Raw genomic sequence first — 23,585 nt, 5'->3', positions numbered from 1 at the left:
TGCAGCACAACGTCAGCCCACTACGTCCATGCTGACCATCAAGTAACCATCTATACGAATCCCATTTACCAACACTCGATTAGAAACTACACGGTAGCATAGCGGTTAGCGTAACACTTTACAGGGCCAGCGACCCGGGTCAATTCCCACCACTGTAAGGAGTTTGTATGTTCTCCCTGTGTCTGTGTGGGTTTCCTCCAGATGCTCCAGCTTCCCCCACACATTCCAAAGACGTACGGGTTAGGAAGTTGTGGGCATGCTATGTTGGCGCTGGAAGCACGGCGATGCTTGCAGGCTGCCCCCAGAACACTCTATGCAAAAGATGCATTTCACTGTGTGTTTCGATGTACATGTGACTAATAAAGATCTTATGTTATCTTGTAGCCGTATCTCAAACAGTGATGAGTCAGAGTACAGGAAGGAGATAGACAGCTTAGTGGAATGGTGTCATGACAACAACCTCAATGTCAACAAAAGAGCTGGTCAAAGACTTCATCAGGAAAGGGGGCGGTGTACATGCACCTGTCTACATCAATGGTGCTGAGGTCAAGAGGGTTGAGAGCTTCAAATTCCTGGGAGTGAACATCACCAACAGCCTGTCCTGGTCAAATCACATAGAAGCCATGGCCAAGAAAGCTCACCAGTGCCTCTACTTCCTCAGGATGCTAAAGAAATTTGGTTTGTCCTCTTTGACTCTCACCAACTTTTACAGATGCACCACAGAAAGCATCCTATCTGGATGTATCACAGCTTGGTACGGCAACTGCTCTGCCCAGAACTGCAAGAAACTGCAGAGAGTTGTGGACACAGCCCAGCACATTACGGACACCGCCCAGCGCATTACGGACACCAGCCTCCCCTCCTTGGACTCTGTCTTTACCTCTCGCTGTCTTGGTGAAGCAGCCAGCATAATCAAAGACCCTACCCACCCAGGACATTCTCTCTTCTCTCCTCTTCCATCAGGTAGAAGATACAGGAGCCTGAGGGCACGTACCACCAGACTTAAGGACAGCTTCTACCCCACTGTGATGACTATTGAACAGTTCCCTCATACAATGAGATGGACTCTGACCTCACGATCGACCTTGTGACCTTGCACCTTATTGCACTGCACTCTGTAGCTGTGACACTTTACTCTGTACTGTTATTGTTTTCACCTGTACTACATCAATGCACGCTGAACTGACTCAATGTAACTGCACTGTGTAATGAATTGACCTGTACGATCGGTTTGTAAGACAAGTTTTTCACTGTACCTCGGTACAAGTGACAATAATAAACCAATACCAATGCCTTCTGTATGTTGGTGATTCAAGTGCATGGCCAGATACACCTTAAATGTTGTGAAAGTTTCTGCCTCCACAACCCCTTGAGGTAGTGCATTCCAGATTCCAACCACCCTCTGGGTCAGATCCTCTCTAAACCCCTTTCCCTAAACCAATGACCTCTCATTTGGATACTCTTGCAATAAAGGCCAACAGTCAGTCACCTTCCTAAATGTTCAGTGTAACCATGCTAACTTCCAGTGACTCATGTACAAGGACTCCCAGATACCTCTAAACACCTTTCAGTCTCTCACCATCTAAATACTCTGCTTTTCGATTTTTTTCTTTAAACCGAGGTACATGACTCCAGTTTTCCTCATTATATTCCTTTCTGCTGTGCCCTCACCCAGATCTGCTCTACATCCTCCTCACAACCCACAGGGCCACACAGCGTGACATCAGCAGCAAACTTGGATATATTACACTTGATCCACTCGCCCAGATCTTGGATACAGACTGCAAACAGCTGAGGCCCCACAACCATTCACTGCTCTGCCCGCTAGTCACAACCTCCTAACCCAAGAATGACCCCTTCATTCCTGCTCTGTTTGTTAACCGATCCATGCCAGTACTTTACTTCCAATACCCTGCAGTTAGTTTTCTTTAATAATCTTCTGTGGCACTTCACTGAAGGCCTTTTGAAAGTCTAAGCACCCAACATCCATGAGCCCCCTTAGCTACCAAGTTACAACCTCAAGACATACCAACAGATCTGTCAAATATAACTTTCCCTTTCCTAGATCCAATTTAACTCTGCCCAATTCTTTATTTTCTAAACGTCCTGTTACTGCTTCCTTCATCATAGAATTCTGGAATTTTCTCCACTACTGATCTCACAATAACTGGTCACAAGTTGCCCACTTTCTCTTTTCCTTCTTTTGTTAAATAGTGGGGTACAGTGACTGCCAATCTGTGGGGAACCAACTCTAGAACCAAAGTACCTGTGGAAGATGAGATAGCAGAGACAGTGCATTCCTTATCTCCACAGCCATCTCTTTCAAAACCCTTAGATACAGGTCATCCAACCCTGTGTTTCTTTGGATTTTTCCATTAAATCCTCAATTTTTAAAAAATGCTAATTTTTTCAGCTCCTCATTTCTCTAGACCCATCTTCTCTATTCCAGGAACGTTTTCTGTCTCTTCTTTCATGAATGCAGACACAATACTTGCCATTTAATTTCTTGCCATTTCCCTATTCTCAGTGAAAGGACCAGAAGGCTTGCTCACTCTGTACCTCACACACCCCCTCCCCCACCCTCAATCATAAGACACTACAGACAAATGTAGTGAACGAGACCTGGATCCTTACTGCCCGAATGACTCAGCAACACTGCTACCATTTTAATCATGGGAATTCAAACCTTCAGAACCACTGGCCCACATCCACCGAGAGCTCACACATGGTGAGATATCACTTACCACATTCCAGAAGTAAAGGTGCTCTGTGGGGTTTTCATCAGCCAGGAGCTGGTCAGCCATAGCATCCACTTGACAGACGTGCAGCTTGATCCAGTCCAGAAGAAGTGTTATGAGAGTACCAGCTGCAACCAGACAGTACTACCTTAGTGTTTCCATAAACCATAATGTTGTAACATATGGATGTTTGTTAGATCTGCCTGTAGAAAGCAGAGGATTGTGGTGGAAGGAGTGCCCTCGGGTTGGAGGGCAGTGACTAGTGGTGTCCCGCAGGGATCGGTTCTGGGACCTCTACTTCTTGTGATATTTATAGATGACTTAGATGTGGGGGTGGAAGGCTGGGTTAGTAAGTTTGCGGACGACACTAAAATCGGCGGTGTCGTGGATAGTGTGGAGGGCTGTCGGAACTTACAGAGGGATATTGATAGGATGCAGAGCTGGGCTGACAAGTGGCAGATGGAGTTCAATCCGGAGAAGTGTGAGGTGGTACACTTAGGAAGGACGAACTCCAGGGCAGAGTACAAGGTAAATGGCAAGGTACTTGGCAGTGTGGAGGAGCAGAGGGATCTGGGGGTTCGTATTCACAGTTCACTGAAAGTTGCCTCACAGGTGGATAGAGCAGTTAAGAAGGCCTATGGGATGTTAGCTTTCATAAGTCGTGGGATTGACTTTAAGAGCCGCGAAGTGATGATGCAGCTTTACAAAACTCTAGTTAGACCACACTTATAGAGTACTGTGTTCAGTTGTGGTCGCCACATTATAGGAAGGATGTGGAGGCGTTGGAGAGGGTGCAGAGGAGATTCACCAGGATGCTGCCTGGATTAGAGAGTATGGAATATGAGGAGAGGCTTAAGGTGCTAGGGCTTTATTCATTGGAAAGGAGGAGGATGAGAGGAGACATGATAGAGGTATATAAAATATTGAGAGGAATAGAGTAGACAGCCAGCACCTCCTTCCCAGGGCACCAATGCTCAAGACGAGAGGGCATGGCTTTAAGGTTATGGGTGGGAGGTTCAGGGGAGATTTTTCACCCAGAGAGTGGTTGGTGCATGGAATGCACTGCCTGGGGTGGTGGTGGAGGCAGATACATTGGACAGGTTCAAGAGTTTGTTGGATAGGCACATGGAGGAATGTGAGATAGAGGGATATGCGGGAGGAAAGGGTTAGATAGTGTGAGGGTGGTTTGATGGACGGCACAACATGGTGGGCCGAAGGGCCTGTTTTGTGCTCTATGGTTCTATAGTACATATGGAGGAATTTAAGATAGAAGGATATGTGGGAGGAAGGGGTTAGATAGTCTTAGGAGTGGTTTGAAGGTCGGCACAACATGGTGGGCCGAAGAGCCTGTATTGTGCTGTATTGTTCTATGGTTCTATGGTTTAACATCTGGTTAATTCAGATCACAATCCTTCACTGCAGTTAAAGTTTAGCCATTAGCCTCTTCTGACGATTACTTCTGAAAACATTTCCAAGCTTCACACTCCCATTTGCAAACAGGCCTGTCAGGAGACCCCAATGATCAGATTTATGCTCGAAAACATTTAGCCTATAATGCCACCATGAAGCTAAAGTCGCCTGTGGTTAACATTTGCACACTGCCTTCACACAGCAAAGGACAGCAGGCACTTGGATGAAGACTTCCCCTCTAATTTAGTCTCCTGCATTCAGTGTTTACAATGCACGCTTCTCAACACTGGAGAAACTAAACACAGATCGGGTGATCGCTCTGCGGAGCGCCTGCATTCACTCTGCAGGGGTGATCCTGAGCTTCCTGTTTCACACCACTTCAATTATCAATTCTATTCCAACCAGTCTGTCTGCAGCCCCCTCACTGCTATAGCGACGCCCAACATAAACAAGAGGGACAACATCTTATCTTCCCTGTGGGCACTTGGCAACCTTCTGGAACAAACAATGAATTTTTCAACTTCAGGTAAACTGCTCTCTCATCGTTTCCCATTATCACGCTTCTTGCCCCTTTCTCACCTATAAAATGCCTCCCCAATTTCTTATCCCCCGATCTGTCTTAATTCATCTCCAGACAGCCTTTTGTTTTACACCTCACTCCTGCCCCCAGTTCTGAGGAAGGGTCTCTGACTCAAAACGTTGACTGGTTTCTCTCTCCACAGATTCAGCTTGACTGGCTGAGCTCTTCCAGCATTTTCCGCTTTTGTTTCTTGCCGTCTCTGGTCTGGGAGAGCCCCTCCAGCTGTCTCAACTAACCCAATGGTCAGATATGGTCCCAGGTGATCCATTTCCAGCTACTTGATAAAGCAGCACTCATGTTGTAATTGTTTGCATCAATTATAGTAGCCTAATTATAGTAGCCTTGTGGTCTTGGACCAGCAACCTGTTGGGTTGTGAACTGACACCCCACCAGGACAAATTCTGACAGATAATTCTGTACAACTGCACTGGCACCAGAAAATGGCCACGTTGCTGCCAGCTTCTTATAAATCTCAACTGGTCCACCGACGTTCCAATGGGAAAGGAGCCTGCCACTCACCTCTCACTCATCTCTTGAGTTATAAAATTGTGGGATCAAGCCCCACTCCAGACACTTAGGCACTCCAGTGCAGTACTGAAGCCTTCCTGCTTTGGATACAAAAGATCCTATGATTTGATTTCAAAGAGGAGCGGGGGAGTGATCTCCAGTGGGCTAGACAATGCAGATCCCTCCATCAACATTGTTAGAATCAGATATGATTCTTACCACATTGGTCACAATGACTACTACACTTCAAAAGCAATCCACTAACTGTACAGCTCTTTGAGACAGAAGTCATGACAGCCACCAGATAAATGCAAGACCCTTCCCAACTACGTCTGACCTACTTGCAACTTCATTCCCACAACACATGAAATTGTCATTATCATCCATATCCCAAGTCCAAAGAGAACAAAAGTTTAAACAAAGTGAAATTGTGAACTGAAAGGTAGCACATGCAGCTTCCCAGTCTCACCTTGAGCTGCCTCGACGTATAAAATCTCACACAGGTTCCAGATCAGCTCCATTGCCGACAGAATTGAAACCTGCCATTGAAAGAACCACCACACTGTTAACTTCCATCACCATATTACAATTTACTCCAAATTTTGAACTTAATGCAAGAAACAAGGTGATGGACACTTGGAACTAGGTTCAGATCAAAGGAACACAAGTCATCCTTATCTTCCAGCTGGAAGGGGCCTCCAGGAACAGTAATGATGGGAATCACGGAGGGATCATAGCCAGGCACTGTGGGCAAGGTCCTAAATAAATAATAAATACTTCTCATCTGTGTTCACCAAGGAGGGACAAGGAAGATGGTATATGTATGATCAGCTGCGAGTCCAGCATCAAGGACGTGGAGGTGTTAGATGTCATGGGGCATGTAAAGGTTGATGAGTCCTCTGGGCCAGATGAGATTTATCCCAGGTTCCAATGGGAAGCAAGGGAGGAGATAGCTGGGACCCTGAAGAATTTTGCATCTTCATTAAATACAAGTAAGGTGCCAGAAGACTGGAAGATAGTTTATGCTGCTCCTTTATTTATGAGGGGCAGCAGGGATAAGACAGATAACTACAGGGAAATTATTGGGAGAAAATTAAAAGGGACAGGATTTATGTACATTTAGAAAGGCAGGGGCTGATCAGGGACAGTCAGCATGACTTTGTGACAGGGAATTCCTGCTTCACTAATTTAGAGTTATAGAGCACTGCAACACAGAAACAGGCCCTTTGGCCCATCTAGTCCATACCAGCCTGGTTTACTGCCTGGTCCCATCTACCTACACCCGGACCATAGCCCTCCATACCTCTTTCATCCATGTACCTATCCAAGCTTCTCTTAAATGTTACAATTGAACCCGCATCCAACACTTCCGCTGGCAGCTCGTTCCACACTCACACCACCCTGAGTGAAGTCGTTCCTCCTCAGGTTCCCCTTGTATATTTCACCTTTCACCCTAAACCTATCACCTCTAGTTCGAGTCTCACCCAACCCAAGGGGAAAAAGCCTGCATGCATTCACCCTATCTTTACCCCTCAGAAATTTGTATACCTCTATAAGATCTCTCCTCATTCTCCTGCACTCCAGGGAATAAAGTCCAAACCTATTCAACCTTTCCCTATAACTCAGGTCAAGTTCCAGCAACATCCTTGTAAATTTTCTCTGCATCTTTCAAGCTTATTGATATCTTTCCTGCAGGTAGGTGACCAGAACTGCACACAATACTCTAAATTCGGCCTCACCAACATCTTACACAACAACATAGTATCCCAACTCCTGTATTCAATGCCCTGATTTATGAAAGCCAATGTGCCAAAAACTCTCTTTACAATCCTTTCTACCTGTGATGCCACTTTCATGGAATTATGGATCTGTATTCCCAGGTTCCTTTGTTTTACCACACACCTCAGTGCCCTACCATTCACTGTACAAGTCTTACCCTGGTTTGTCCTCCCAAAGTGCATCACCTTACACTTGTCTGCATTAAATTCCATCTGCCATTTTTCAGCCCATTTCCCAGCTGGTCCAGATCACATTGCAACCTTTGATAGCCTTCCTCGCTACTCACTGCGCCCCCAATCTTAGTGTCATCCACAAATTTGCTGATCCAATTTACCACATTATCATCCAAATCATTAATATAGATGATAAACAATGTGATCAGCACCAATCCCTGCGGCACACCACTAGTCACAGGCCTCCAATCAGAGGGACACCCATCTACTACCATTCTCTGGCTTCTCCCGCTAAGCCAATGCTGAATCCAATTGGCTACTTCATCCTGAATGCCAAGCAACTTAACCAACTGGACCAGCCTCCCATGTGGGACTTTGTCAAAGGTCTGGCTGAAGTTCATGTAGACAACATCCCCCACCTTCCCTTGATCAACCTTCCTGGTAATCTCCTCAAAAAAACTCTAAGATTCATTAGATATGACCTGCCACACACAAAGCCATGTTGACTACCTCTAATCAGGCCCTGTCTCTCCAAATATATCCTGTCCCTCAGAATATCTTCCAATAATTTAGCCACGACTGACATCAGGCTCACCGGCCTATAATTTCTTGACTTATCCTTAGAGCCTTTCTTAAACAATGGAACAACATTAGCTATCTTCCAGTGCTCCAGCACCTTACTCGTGGCTAAGGACATACTAAAAATCTCTGCCAGGGCCCCTGCAATTTCTGCACTAACCTCCCACAAAGTCCGAGGGGACACCTCGTCAGGCCCTGCGGATTTATCCACCCTAATTCGCCTCAAGACAGCAAACACTTCTTCCATAATCCAGATATGGTCCGTGACCTCACTATTTTTCCTCAGTTTTTTTTTTAAAGAGATTATGTGCCCATCTCTCAAGTAAATACAAGTGAAAAAAAATTCATACAAGATCTCCCCCATCTCTTTCAGTACGGGAGTCCCAGTCAATATGTGGAAAGTCAAAGTCACCTACTATCACAACTTTATTTTTCCTACAATTGTCTGCTATCTGTCTACAAATTTGTTCCTTTAAATCCCGCTGACCATTAGGAGGTCTATAATATAGTCCCAGTAACGTGGTTGTCCCTTTTTTATTCCTCAGTTCCACTCAAATTGCCTCGGTAGTCAAGCCCTGCAGTATGCCCTCTCTGAGCACTGCCGTGACATTTTCCCTGATGAGTAATGCCACCCGGCCCCCTTTAATACCTCCCCCTCTATCACGTCTAAAACAACGGAACCCCTTTAATTTGACTGAGTATTTATTTTTTGAGGAGGAAACTAAGAAGACTGATGAAGGCAAGGTGGTAGACTTGGTCTACATGAACTTTAGCAAGGCATTTGACAAGGTCCCGCATTAGAAGGCTGGTCCAGAAGGTTAAGGCACATGGGATCCAGGGCAAGCTGGCTAACTGGATCCAAAATTAGCCTGGCGTTGGGAGACAGAAGATAGTGATGAAAGGACGGTTTTATGACTGGAAGTCTGTGACTAGTGGTGTACCACAGGGATCGGTGCTGGGACCTTTGTCGTTTGTGATATATATTATTGGCTTGGATGTGAATGTAGGAGGCATGATTAGTAAGTCTGCATATGACACAAAAGTTGCTGGTGTTGTGCATAGTGAAGAAGATAGTCTAAGACTACAGTGGGATATAGATCAGATGGAAAGTTAGAGCATTGGCAGATGGAATTTAATCCTCACAAGTGCGAGGTGATGCACTTTAGGAAGTCAAATAGGAAAAGGACACGTACAGTAAATGGTAGGGCACCAAGGAATGTTGACAAACAGAGGGGCCTTGGGGTTTAAGTTCATTGCTCCCCAAAAGTAGCAACACAGGTAGTGGGGTGGTGAAGAAGCCACATGACATGCTTGCCTTCACTGAACATTAATAATACAGCACAGGAACAGGCCCTTCGGCCCACGAAATCCCTTCTGCTTGTACATGATCCATATCCCTTCAGTCCCTGCATATTCATGTGTCTATCTAACTGCCTCGTAAATACCACAATCGTATCTGCTTCCACCACCACCCCTGACAGCCCGTTCCACGCACCCACCGCTTCCTGTGTAAAAGAACTTGGCCTGCACATCTCCTTTAAACTTTACCCCCTCTCACCTTAAATGCATGCTTTCTAGTACTTGACATTTCTACCCTGGGACAGAGATTCTGACTGTCTACCCTATATATGCCTCTCATAATTTTACAAACTTCTATCAGGTACCCCCTCAGCCTCCAACACTCCGAAGAAAACAACCCAACTTTATCCAACCTCTACTTATAGTTCATACCCTCTAATCCAGGCAGCATCCTGGTGAACCTCTTCTGCACTCTTTCCAAAGCCTTCACATCCTTCCACACTCTCCAAGTGCAGCTTAATCGAGATTTTATATAACTGCAACGTGACTTCCTTACTCTTATGCTCGATGCCCTGACCCATGAAGGCAAGCATGCCATACACCTTCTTTACAACCCTATCTATTTGTGTGGCCACTTTCAGGGAACTACAGACTTGGACCCCAAGATCCCCAAAGGTCAGAGCAAAGAATAGTTGGGAAATTATGTTGCAACTTTACAAAACACAGGTTAGAATACACATGTAGTTCCATAGGCAGAATGAAAGTGCACAGGAGTGCAGAGGAGATTCACCAGGATGGTGCCTGGATTGAAGTACTTTAGTCACGGGGAGAGACTGGACATGCTGCGCTTATTTTCCCTGGAGCGGAGGAGGCTGAGAGGTGACCTGGTAGAAGTGTATAAAATTATACTAAGCATGAACAGGATAGATAGTTGGAGTTCTTTTTCCACGATGGACCACACATTTAAGGCAAGAGGAAGGAGTTTTAAGGGGAATTTGAGAGGATTTTTAAAAAATATATAGAGTGACATATCTGGAATTTGGTGGAATCATATACAAACACTATGGTTCAGAGACATTTAGACAGGCACTTGAATAAACAAGGCATATTAGGATTCAGCCAAATGGGATAACTGTAGATGGGCAAAAAGATTGGCACGGGCATGGTGGTCATTTCTATGTCTCTACAAGCCTATTCACCCTTGTGTGCAGTACAATATGGGAGACCCTCATCAGTCCAATCCAGGAATTGCCATGGCCTTGGTTTGCACATCCCTGATTGAGAGGTCATCTTCTACTGAAGCAATAGCAATGTGAACAACCACTTCCAAAACTGGAGCTAATAAGAAATCTCAAATATGACTGAGTTGTAAATGCTACAGGGGCTGGATTCCAGGGTTTAGAGTCTGTACTCAGGGAACGCCTACAACAAAAAAAGCCCAAGGTGGGGACCAATGTGCAGGAAGCTTTGACCTGCATTGCACCTGTCCTAGACTTGGGTCGTTCTCTTTCTCCCTCTCCCCCACCCCCTCTTCGAGTTGTAAGCTTGTAGGTTCAAGTTCCACCATAGAGACTCACGTACAAATATCTAAACTAACACTCCAAGGCAGCACTGTCAAAAATTGAGGCCCCCTCTGTTCCCTTACTTGGATATAAAAAGATCCCATGACGTTTTGATGGAGCTGGGATAACCCCAGTGTCAAGGCCAATATTATCCCTCAGTCAAAAATCACTGAAAACATTACCTGATCATCGTGATAATGCTGTGTGTGGGAGCTGCCCCACATGCTAATCACAACAACAACTATCCTTCAAAAGTATTTTGTGACAAAAATACTGGAACATCCCAAAACTGTGAAAGAGACTCCATACATGTATGGCTTGTCAGCTGGGAAATGGCAACTTTTCTGGTGCTTAAGCCATGCTGCTACTGTGCAGGGAGCGTTTGAGGGGACAAATATAGAGGAAGCTTTCCACTGGCTATCTTGTACTGCACCAGGAGCATTTTATCTAATTTTGTTAAACTCACCATAGAAATTGAACATTTTAATGGTGATCTGATTTTCTGGCAGATGTACACCATACTAGCTTGTACTCTATTCAAGTTTGGTTCAAGATACAATTGGAAGGATCCCACGACACAACTTCTTTGAAGACACAACACTTAACATGGACACCGATCCTTGGATTTCAAGTCGCCCTCATTTGGATGAAAACCCCACAAAACAATGGACTGAGCAGCTAGCCCGTCTTTAACTGGAGGGCTAAAACCTGAAACACTGCTGCAAGGACTCTCTGAAAGTAAACCAATTATGGATAGGATCTGTGGACCAGGCTTGTAATGCCTTGGCTCAGCAACCAGCAAGTCTTTTCCCTGGTGGGTCATGGATGCTGGTAGATAAATGGTCTCTCACTAGACTGGAAGCACAAAAGATCAGAGAATGTGGGGCCAATGCTCTTTCTACTGACACAAGCACCGGAATACCAATTACTGTCCAAGCTCATATTTGAATAAACGCCAAGACAAGAGACACAGTTCCCATGAACCAGGTCCCGAGTGAAGTCAGCACCTTTAGAAAAAGTACAGAAGTATAGAATAATGCAGCCTGGATGTTTCTACAACCTCTGAAGCATTAAGGGAGAGGCATATGTCAACAATGATCATTTGGAAAATGACTCAACTGTACTTTTAATAAGATAATAGGTAGCAATAGATATGCATCTCAAGAATCACTTCCAGACTAATCTGGACTTTCAGAAAATGATTTAAAACAAGACTTAAATATAAACATACCTGATTCTCATACTCTGTTGACAATCTTCGATCTTGAGCAAAAACTGGGAAAAGAAAGAAATATTTCTTGCAGATACCTCTCATTAAGTTCATCAAGAATGCTAAACACAGAAGATGGAGAGCATGTAAAGTAGGGTAAAGTGAGGCAGTGAGGATGAAGTACAATGGAAGTGTATGACTGGATACATAAAGGAAATGCCATGATTGTAGTGTGCGTGCATTTTAAAAGCTGGCTGGCAAGGTCTCTCAAAAAGTATAACGGTTCCATTCGCAAGAGGAGCAGTATCCAAAAGGAAAAAGATTTAAGGCAAGGAGCAAAAAAATCTAGGGTTGGGTTAAAGGTTAGGAAAGTTTTGTATGAAGTTGTGATCCAAAATGCATGACTCAATAAAGGCAGTGAAAGAAGATTCAAAGTATTAAAAGGGCAACCTAAGGAGTGGGACAAAATAGATTGCTGTTTGAAATGTGGAGTGGGCCTGTTTTGTAAAATTCCAAGATTCCAAGAGGAAAAGTATGGATAGGAAGTTTATGAACAAGGAGCAAATATTGTGAAACACATGCTGCTCAGGTTGGGTCAAGCAGTGTATGCCAGAAGTGTTGGCACCACTTTTACAGAAGCATTGGGCAAGCACAAACAGAGCACTGTCCTTAAATTTACTAATCATATAAACTTCTGAGATTTATCAAACATCACAGGGAATAACAACATAATTCAGGAAGACAGAAGGTAATGAATCGGCCAGTCTGATACAAGATTTATAATGGAGCTGCAAGGCAATACACCTGGGACAGAGAAATAAGAGAGCATTGACAGAATGGAATGAAGACAAAAATTATAAACTTATACAAAATGTTGGTGACTCCAGAGTTAGAGTTCTGTGCATGGTGATTAGAAAATGATCACTTCCCTTGGTGGAAGATCATCAATTTAAAGTTTCCACTGAGAAAACATTTCTTGAGATTTGCTACAGTATTGATGCCTTGAGAAGGAACGCAAGAAGCTGCAGAGAGTAGTGGACTCTGCCCAACGCATCACAGGCACATCCCTCCCCACCATCAGGAGTATCTACAGGAGGTGCTGCCTCAAGGCGGCAACATCCATCATCAAAGATCCCCACCATCCGGGCCATGCCATCTTCTCGCAGCTGCCATCAGGCAGGAGGTACAGAAGCCTGAAGTCCCACACCACCAGGTTCAGGAACAGCTACTTGCCTTCAACCATTCAGTTCTTGAACCAACCGGCACAACCCTAATCACTAGAGCTTAGCAACACCATGACCACTTTGAACTATAATGGACTTTGTTTTTCGTTCTAATTGTGTTCTTTCTTGTAAAAATTGTGTACAATTTATGTTTAATTTTTTTTATGAATGCTGCTTATCTGATGCTATGTGCCTGTGATGCTGCTGCAGTAAGCTTTTCATTGCACCTGTGCACACATGGACTTGTGCATCTGACAATAAACTCGACCTTGAAAGAATTGCATCTTTTAAGGAGAAAAAGCAATAAATACTCATGGCTGATGGCACGAGTTGACTGTCTTTATGCCTCATTCATTACCATTCTACAGAATGATGAAAGATCTGAGTAGCTCAAGAACTTCTTTCTTTTTCAATCTTTTTATTGAATTTCAAATTAATTCAAATTAATATACATAACATTAGTGATTATACATCTGGTGCGAAGAGATCAGGATAACAGTAATAGCAGTTAATATATATACTCACAAGGAGTAAAATCTGGACCTCCCACACTCTTGCTAAGTGAGCATGATACAAAAAAAATTGAAAAGAAATTTAATTATATGAAAAAAGAACCTCCAAATCAAAAAACACAAACGAAAGCAAACCAAAAACTTCAAAAAAAGTGGACTGATATTTCTTCGGTTAAAAAGAACACTATTATGTCGTTAGCTCCACTCCTCTGTATTCAAAGGTTATTGAAAGGGATTCGAAAAAGGTCTGCTTATATCCTATGGAAATATTGAATAGATGGACTCCAAACCCTCAAATTTAAGCGAAGGATCAACAGTACCACTCCTAATTTTTTTCTAAGTTTAAACATGTTATAGTTTGAGAAAACCATTGAAATGTGGTAGGAAGTATAGGGCAAGAACTTCATTCAAAAACAACAAATCCAAGGGGAACTCAATGAGGAAGTTATAAACATAGTCAACTAAACCTTGAATTTTATTAAGCCAAGAAATGGTCCAGAGGGCATAAATCTAAATGATCTAATAAACTTAAAGTAGCAATAGAACTTCCTCTTTTTCCGGGGAGGGGTACTTAAAGACTGTCACATGGGATAAATGAGACACATTTAAGAGGATGAATGTTACAACAGCAGACTTGGATATTGCAAGGGATGGGTTTCCGGCCTGGTAATCTTCAGTTCTGTCACTGTAGTCATTCAACAATAAACAGAAGCAAGAATCAATGTTTTCCACTTACCCGATTCCATCATGTCAAGGCCAGCTTAAGGCTGCCCCAGCTCACACCACATCCCACCTCACTGCGATTAGACAGCCAAGCAAAACTAGCAGACCACAAAATTTAAATACTGGCTGGATAAGACTGGTCCCATCCTAGTACCATGCAGCTCTTTAATACATCAGAGTGCAGTCCCACCTGCAAATTCCTTGATCTATCAGCCATTCACTGGATAAATACTTTGTGGAAGCAGAGAGAGATTTTCTGAAGTGCAAGCAGCTTAATCATAGAACAGAAGAAAAATAAGAACAAATGTAGATGGTGTTTGAAAGCACAGAAGGAGCAAGGGACACTGCTCTCTGAAATCACCAACATTTTGGCAGACTGGCTTATAATTAATTTCTCTGCAATAAAATGTTCATCACATTGTGACATACACCTTACCAGTTACTGCAGATTTGTGTAGTTCCTCCAGATAAGCTCTCATCACTGAACGGTAGTTTCTGCTAATGTGGATTAATCTGCAACAACAATCACCATGTGTTACATCATGAAAACAGTGCTATCCTATTTACCCACCCACCACCACGTGGGAGACTAACCCTTGACGTCTGGTCACAGCTTTGCACAAATGAAGCACAATCTCCTGTTCTTTGTATCCCAGTGCAGGGGAATAACAGCCAACATTCCACTTGTCTTTATCTGATGCCTTTCATCACCGTGCACTAGATTTTAATGACTTACGTACAAGGACTCCAGCTCTCTCTGATTATCCACCATTCCCAGTTCTTCACAAATTTGTAATATTCTGATATCTTTCTTGAATCCAAAGTGGAGACCTCAGCTTTTCCAGATCAAACTCCACCTGTCATTAGTCTTGTTATGTTCCTTTGTAAACTACTGCTCCTTTCTGCACGATGCACATGAACCACATAACTTGGCGTGATCTGCACACAGTATAGCCACCTCCATTCCTTTCAGCAGGTGATGTACCAGAGTGCCGAGGCCCAGTAGATTCCCCAGAAACATCCTGCTAATCAGATGATCTCCCATTCATCTCTGTTGCAAACTAATTGACAATCTATGTCGCAAAGTGACCTTTAGCAAAAATGAATGCAAACAGAATTAGAACATACAGCACTTCAGCCCACAATGTTGTGCTGAGCTAAATTAGTATTTAAATTCCTAACCAAACTGATCCCTTCTGGCTACAGAATGGCCATATTTTTCCATTCTTTGAACATTCACGTGCCTAAGAGCCCCTTCTACGCCCCTATCACATTTGCCTCCACCACCACCCCTGGCAGTGCATTCCAGGCACCCACCACTCTGTGTGCACATCTCCTTTGAACTTTCCCCCTCTCACCTTAAATGCATGCCCTCTAGTATTAGGCATTTCAACCCTGGGTAAAAGATACTATCTATGCCTCTCAATCTTATAAACTTTTATCAGGTCTCCCCTTAGCCTCTGCCGTGAAAACAACCCAAGTTCATCCAACCTCTCCTTCTAGCTCATGCCCTCTAATCCAGGCAGCATCCTGCTAAACCTCTTCTGCACCCTCTCCAAAGCCTCCACATCCTTCCTGTAATGGGGTGACCAGAATTGAATGCAATACTCCAGATGTGGCCTATTCAGAGTTTTATAAAGTTGCAACATAACTTCCTGATTCTTGAACTCAGTGCCTTGACTAATAAAGGCAAGCATGCCATATGCCTTCTTTACCGCCCTGTCAACCTGTGCAGCCATTTTCAGGGATTTATGGATTTAGACACCAAAAGCCCTCTGTACATCAACACTCTTAAGGGTCCTGCCATTAACTATGTGCTGTCCCTTTACATCTGATCTCCCAAAGTACAAAACCTCACATTTGGCCAGATTAGACTCCATCTGCCATTTATCTGCCCATACCTACAACTGATCTATATCCCGCTGTATCCTTTGGCAACCTTCTACACTATCCACAACACGACCAATCTTTGTATCATCTGAGAACTTACGAACGCACCCCCCGCCCACCACCCCCCCCCCCCCCCATGTTTTCATCCAAGTCATTTACATTTATCACAAACAGCAGGGTCCCAGTACAGATCCCTGCGGAGCACCACTAGTCATGGACTTCCAGCCAGAATAAGTCCCATTGACCACTACCCTCTGCCTTCTACGGGCAAGCCAATTCTGAATGAAGTCACTGGATCCCATGCATTTAATCTTCTGGATGAGTTTCCCATGAGGGACCCTGTCAAATGCCTTACTAAAATCCACGTAGACAACATCCACAGCTCTACCTTCATCAATCACCCTCGCCACCTCCTCGAAAAACTCAAGCAAGTTTGTAAGACAAAACTTGCCCTGCACAAAGTTACGCTGACTGTCCCTAATTGGGCCATGGTTTTCCAGATGCTCGTAAATCCTACCCCTGAGAATCCTCTGCAATAGTTCCCTACCACCTACGTGAGACTCACCAGTCTACAGTCTCTGGGATTATCCCTATTTTCCTTCTTGAATAACATATCTTTTTAAATCTCTTTTTCTTTAAATCTTTTTAGTCATACGACTCCCATGGAACTGGCAATAACAAAGTTCTCATGAAGGTGGAGTTCAGCCACCTTCTTGAACCAATGCAGCCCTGGTGACGGTGCTCCCACAGCACTACTGGCATGTGCGAGGACTTTGATCCAGTAGTGAAGGAATGGCAATCTACTTCCAAGTCAGGATGGTGTGCAACTTGGAGAGGACCTGCAAGTGTTGTTGCCCCTATCATTCACAATGATAGAGATCAGAAATTCAGGAGGTCAAGTAATCTAGGCAGGTAACTGCAGTGCATTTTGCAGGTGGTACACGCTGCAGTTAAAGTACGTCAGTGGCAGAGAGAGTGAATACTTAGCCTGGTGGGTGGGGGGCAGCTGCATCGCCCTGGATGTTGTAAAGCAATGAATATTGTCCAAACTGGTCTCACCAAGGCAAGTGGCAAAGTTTCCATCACACTTCTGACTTAGACAATGGAAATAATGGAATGGTTTTTTAGATGTTTGATAACTCATTTACTGCAGGATAATCAACCTCTTGATCTCTTCTTGTAGCCACATTGTGATTGGTCCAGTTAGGTCCCTGGTGACACTGGATGATGCTTTGGGGAAATCAGTAAGGGCAAAGGAGTGAACATCACTAATAGCCTGTCCTGGTCAAACTACATAGACGCCACAGCCAAGAAAGCTCACCAGCACCTCTACTTCCTAAGGAGGCTAAAGATATTTGGCATGTTCCCTTTGACATTCACCAACTTTTATCCATGCACCACAGAAAGCATCCTATCTGGATGCATCATGGCTTGGTACGGCAACTACTCTGGCCGGGACAGCAAGAAACTGCAGAGAGTTGTGGACACAGTCCAGCACAATCACAGAAACCAGCCTCCCCTCACTGGACTCTGTCTATACCCCTCACTGCCTTGAAGTAGCCAGCATAATCAATGATCCCACCCACCCAGGACATTCTCTCTTCTCTCCTCTCCCATTGGGCAGAAGATACAGGAGCCTGAGGACACGTACCACCAGGCTCAAGGACAGCTTCTATCTCACTCTTAAAAGACTATTGAATGGTTCCCTTATATAGTGAGATGGACTCTTGACCTCACGATCTACCTCGTTAGGACCTTCCACCTTATTGTCTACCTGCACTACACTTCCTCTGTAGCTGTGACACTTTACTCTGTACTGTTATTGTTTTTACCTGTACTACCTCAATGCACTCTGTACTAACTCAATGTAACTGCACTGTGTAATGAATTGACCTGTACGAACGGTATGCAAGACAAGTTTTTCCACTGTACCTCGGTACATGCGATAATAATAAAACAATGTCATTGGAGATCAGTGTTGTGAAGTTGGACAGTCTCTTGTTGGAGACAGTCATTTCAGAATCAGGTTTATTATCACCAACATATGTCAAGAAATTTGTTGTTCCGTGGCAGCACACACCAAAATTACAATATGCTACAAAAAAAAGTGCAAAAGAGGAATAACGAGGTAGTATTTATGAACCATTCAGAAATCTAATAGCGGAAGGGAAGAAGCTGTTCCTGAAACATTTTCCGGTATGCCTCCTCATTGCCATGTGATTCTGCCAACAACAGTGGTGTCATCAGCGAATTTATAGATGTCGTTTGAGCTGTACCTAGCCACACAGTCACAAGTGGAGAGAGAGTAGAGCAATAGGCTAAGCACACATCCTTGAGGTGTGCCTGTGTTGATCGTCAGCGAGGAGGAGATGTTGTTACTGATCCATTACTGACTGTGGTCTCCCGATAGGAAGTCAAGGATCCAGTTGCAGTCATTTCCTGGCATTTGTGCAGCATATATATCATTTGATATTTTATCAGCCCATGTCCTCTTCTTTGAGAAGTTGCAAATTAAACCAAACATTTTGAAGTCAGAAAGTGGTTAATAAATCAGCTGAAGATGGCTGGGCCCAGGACACTGCCCTGAGGAACTCCTGCAGTGATGTTCAGCAACTTCAGTTTTACTCGGATCCTTGATAGCACACTCATTCAAACGCCACCTTGATGTATTGGCAATAACTCTCAATTCACCTCTGGAATTCAGCTCTTTTGCCATATTTGGAACAAGCCTCTGATAAGGTTTGCAGCTGAATGGTCCTCACAAAACCCAGACTGAGCAGGTGTGGCCAAAGGGCCTGTTCCTGTGTTGTACTGTTCTATGAACACCTTCCATCATTTTGCTGCTGACTGAAAGTAGACTGATGAAGCATCATCAACCAAACTGGATTTGTCCTGCTTCCAATGGACAAGACATATATGGCCAATCTTCTATGTTGTCTGGTTGATACCATTGTCCTAACCAAACTGGAACTGCTTCGCTATAGGTGCAGCTGATTCAAGAGCTCAAGTCTTCAGTACTAAACCCAGGGTGCTGCTTTCGCTGGGTCCAGTACTCTTGGCAGTGTCTTATTCTCACAAGAATCAAATCAGCTGAAGATCTGCAAATGTGATAACAGGAACCTCAGCAGGAACTGGAGATGGATTAACCATTTAGCTCTGCTGGCTGAAGAGATGTGTCAGCCTTCTCTTCAGTACACAAACTTCCCACTACTGTCACTTAACTATCCACCACATGCGAACAATTGTGGTAGGACTGCTGAGCTATAATCTGATCTATCGGTTGAGGAATCAATATCTATCAGATGCCTCTTTTGTTTTTACCGTGCATGTAACTGCTGCAGTTTCTTCAGGCTGGCACCTCACTTTCAGGTACATTGGTGCTGCTCCTAGCATTCAGTCTCCCTCTCCTCTTTGACAGGATTGCCTCCCTGACTTGATAATAATGGGGTTAAGGTTAATTCAGATAATGAGGTTACAGATTGTGGTTAAATACAATTCTGCTGCCAACGGCCCAGAGCACTTCACAGATACCCAGTTCTGAGCTGCTAGAATGGGTCTTCCATTCTGAAGCTTTCCCATCCAGCACACTGGTAACCTTGTGCTTAACTTTATTAAATATCTTTAGAAACCCATTAGGGCACCACGAATACACTTCCAGTGCTTCAAAATTTAGCTAGATCAGACACAAGTTTGTCTCTCTCTCTGTATTCAGCATAAAGAGATTTGTCAAAGTGGTGAGACTAATGACAGAGACCGACCCATCTGTGGTAACCTGATTTCCCTCCCACCTTTCATGAAAAAAAATGGAAAGCATGAAAATTTCCTAGTTGTAGTGTACTATGTGTGCAGGAGATGGATTTGCACAACTATCCCACACTGTTTTAAAGTGTTTAGCTCCCACACATATTTTATCCCTCACATTTCACTCGACAGATATTTTACTTCTGCCCAAAAGCTGACGTATAAGGAAATAATTGGTGCTACAATGGGTTTCACTGCCTTCCACTTCTGCCCGTGCAGTTTCACTGGATGATTATCCACTATACCTTATAATTATTTGCTTTATATATTGTCTTTGAAACTTCCATAAAGTGCTGCTTAAGCACCAGACCAACTCTCTGATATTCCCTCCTTTCACAACTTGAAGAAAGAGTTGATATCAATTCGTTGCCAAAGGGGGGGGGGGGGGAATCTCCCTAAAAATAAGGGTTCATTGTCAATTTCAGGAGGGAGAGGAACCCAAAAATAAGTTTCTACTCACTGTGCTTTGCTGGTTTTGCAATCCTGCTCAGCTTTCTGAAGTGCCATGAAGATACCATGCGATTCATTGAAAAGTTTGCTCAGAATTGGCGAGTAAATATCCTTATCTCTGCGAACAACTTGAACGTGTGCCGTCTGCGAGGAAATGCCAGGGGGCTTGTCTGTGGTTTGACCAGAAAGAATGGCTGCAAAATTCATCTTCAAATAACCAGTGTTCACAAAGCATATCGTCAGATTCAGCAATACTTTTATTTGCAACACATTTGCTAAAACAATGAAAAGCTGGTCTCACAAGTGCCTGGTGGAGGTAAGAATGATAGTGTAACATGGCACAGAATCCTTCAGCCTACCAAGTACCAGCCAACCATCAAGTAACACTAATCCTACACTCAACCCATTTTTATTCTCTCCTCATTCCCAACTACTCACCTACACACTAGGGTTAATTAACAGTGCCCAACTGACCTACCAACACGTCTTTGGGATGTGGGAGGAACCGGAGCATTCAGAGGAAACCCACGTGACCACAGGAGAACATACAAGCTCTACACAGACAGCCCGGGAGATCAGAATTGAACCCAGGTCACTGGAGCTGTAAAGAGACAGGTCTACTTGCTGCACCACCGCACCACCCTCCATGACACTCAAATGATCCAAACTTCAATCCTCCTGCTTTCTTAGTCAATAGACACATCTGCAATTATCCACAGCACAGGAGGCCATTCAGCCCATTCCACCTGTCACTGCTCTTTGCTGGAGCAATCCAAAAAGCCAGTTCTGCCGTCCCACACCCACACAGGTGTAGCGCAATCCCAAATCTATTGCACCACACACATGCCTCAGTTCTGTTACAACTCCATATTAATCCCACAAGTCCAGTCTTTTCAAGGATTGCCAGTTGCAAGTGGTTGGGGGGAAAATACATCAATATAGGAGATGTATAGATTAGTAATTTGGCATTATAAAAATTCTAACATAAATAATAATTAGTATGTCACTTTACCTGCTCGCTCATATTGTGTTGGATAGATCAAAATTTGCGTAGGGCCCCACTCAAACCCGATGGGTCCTCTGGGACTCACTCCTGGAATGTCCTGATGTTAGAGAGAAAGAAATACATTTCACAGATGAAGTATGAATTTGTCAGCTCTGCTAAGGGAATATGAAAGTCACAGAGAGAGACAGCATAGAATCAGGGCATTCAGCCCACCAAGTCTGCACCAACTGCTCATTTAGACAAATCACTCACCAATCCCATTTTGCTTTTATTTTCCCCCCACATTCCTATCATCTCGCCAAAGATTCCGCCACTCACTTGGGCACTAGCAGTAATTTATAGCAGCCTGACCCTCACATCTTTGGAATGTGGGAGGAAACCAGAGCACCGGGGTGAAACCCACACATTCACAGGGAGAAGATGCAAACTCCACACAGACAATACTCAAGGTCAGGATTGATCTCAGGTTGCTGGTAGTGAGAGGCAGCAGCTCTACAAAGCCGTGGCACCCCTAAAAGAGTGCTGCAGGGTATAAGTGTCATCTTTTGCATCAGATGTTAAAGGGAGTCTCTTGTTAACAATCTTTCTCCCACCCAGACCTCAGATAAAAGCTACCAGGGACCTAGAAAAGCAAGAGAATCCTCCTGGTAATCTGCCCAACATTCTTCCTACACGGAGACACAAGAGGCTGCAGATGCTGGAATCTGGAGCAACACCCAAGATGCTGGAGGAACGCAGGTCAGAGAGCATTTGTGGAGGGAAATGGACAATCGACATTTCAGGTCGAAACCCTTCATGTGGACTTCACCATTTCCCTCCACAGATGCTGTCTGACCTGCTGAGTTCCTCCAGCATCCTGTGTGTTCTTCCTCTGAGTCTGGGCAATCGTGGTGCTGAGACACTTGACAAAGCCAATAACTGCCCGACTTGTAATAGTCCACACAATTGTGGACTATTACTGCTGTGGTCAATGATCTTCATCTAAGTTGTGACCCAAAGTTCTGAGGGATACAGTGGTCAATAGTCTTTATCTCAGCTCACAGATCCCAATGCACCTCCCCAGCACCTCCCATCCCCTCCCCGGCGCCCCAGTCGCCTACCCTCCCCACCCCGGCGCCCCAGTCGCCGCCCTCGCCCCCTCCCCTCCCCAGTACCCCAGTCCCCTCCCCTCCCCTCCGCAGTGCTCCCCACGCCCCCGGTGTCCCATTCACCTCCTTCCCCCAGTCCCCACCCCACCGGTCACCATCCCTACTCCACACGCTCTGCTGCTTTTCATATTCAGCCCCCTCCGCTTCTTTCCCCAGCCCCTCACCCTCACCACCCCCGCCCCCGCCCCCGCCCCCGATCGCTCACCGTGACGGCTCCCTCACTGTCCGACTCCAGCTCCTCCATTCCGCGCGCTTTGCTGCTTGGCTACACGCTGACGTCATCCCAGAGCGACAATTAAAGGAAGGGCCGGCGGCAAGTTGACTGCAGATCTGCCCCACAACTGTACCCCACCAACCCCTCCCCCTAAACCCCTCCCCTCACTCCCAAACCCCTCCCCCAAACCCCTCCCCCACTCCCAAACCCCTCCCCCACTCCCAAACCCCTCCCCCAAACCCCTCCCCCACTCCCAAACCCCTCCCCTCACTCCCAAACCCCTCCCCCAAACCCCTCCCCACTCCAAACCCCTCCTCCCAAACCCTCCCCAAACCCTCCCCCACTCCCAAACCCCTCCCCTCACTCCCAAACCCCTCCCCCACTCCCAAACCCCTCCCCTCACTCCCAAACCCCTCCCCCTAAACCCCTCCCCTCACTCCCAAACCCCTCCCCTCACTCCCAAACCCCTCCCCCTAAACCCCTCCCCTCACTCCCAAACCCCTCCCCCTAAACCCCTCCCCTCACTCCCAAACCCCTCCCCTCACTCCCAAACCCCTCCCCTCACTCCCAAACCCCTCCACCAAACCCCTCCCCCACTCCCAAACCCCTCCCCTCACTCCCAAACCCCTCCCCCAAACCCCTCCCCTCACTCCCAAACCCCTCCCCCAAACCCCTCCCCCCACTCCCAAACCCCTCCCCTCACTCCCAAACCCCTCCCCCAAACCCCTCCCCTCACTCCCAAACCCCTCCCCCACTCCCAAACCCCTCCCCTCACTCCCAA

General features: G+C 45.2%; 1 protein-coding gene across 1 annotated transcript in view; it reads right to left on the bottom strand.

Annotated features, from left to right (window-relative positions):
- The window catches only part of nup85 (nucleoporin 85), a 39,395-nt gene extending 16,469 nt beyond the window's left edge, over positions 1 to 22,926 (bottom strand). Inside the window, exons 1-7 of the mRNA XM_052033282.1 lie at positions 22,796 to 22,926; positions 21,449 to 21,539; positions 20,447 to 20,606; positions 14,732 to 14,808; positions 11,859 to 11,902; positions 5,705 to 5,774; positions 2,745 to 2,866 (exon numbers count right to left, since the gene is read on the bottom strand). Of these exons, the coding sequence (XP_051889242.1) occupies positions 2,745 to 2,866; positions 5,705 to 5,774; positions 11,859 to 11,902; positions 14,732 to 14,808; positions 20,447 to 20,606; positions 21,449 to 21,539; positions 22,796 to 22,834 (603 nt within the window). The 5' untranslated portion in view covers positions 22,835 to 22,926. The remainder of the gene's footprint in view (positions 1 to 2,744; positions 2,867 to 5,704; positions 5,775 to 11,858; positions 11,903 to 14,731; positions 14,809 to 20,446; positions 20,607 to 21,448; positions 21,540 to 22,795) is intronic.
- Positions 22,927 to 23,585: the final 659 nt, after the last annotated feature.

This window comes from Pristis pectinata, chromosome 18, assembly GCF_009764475.1.
Source record: "Pristis pectinata isolate sPriPec2 chromosome 18, sPriPec2.1.pri, whole genome shotgun sequence".
NCBI classification, from domain to species: domain Eukaryota; kingdom Metazoa; phylum Chordata; class Chondrichthyes; order Rhinopristiformes; family Pristidae; genus Pristis; species Pristis pectinata.
This window is presented reverse-complemented; position numbering and strand designations above follow the sequence as displayed.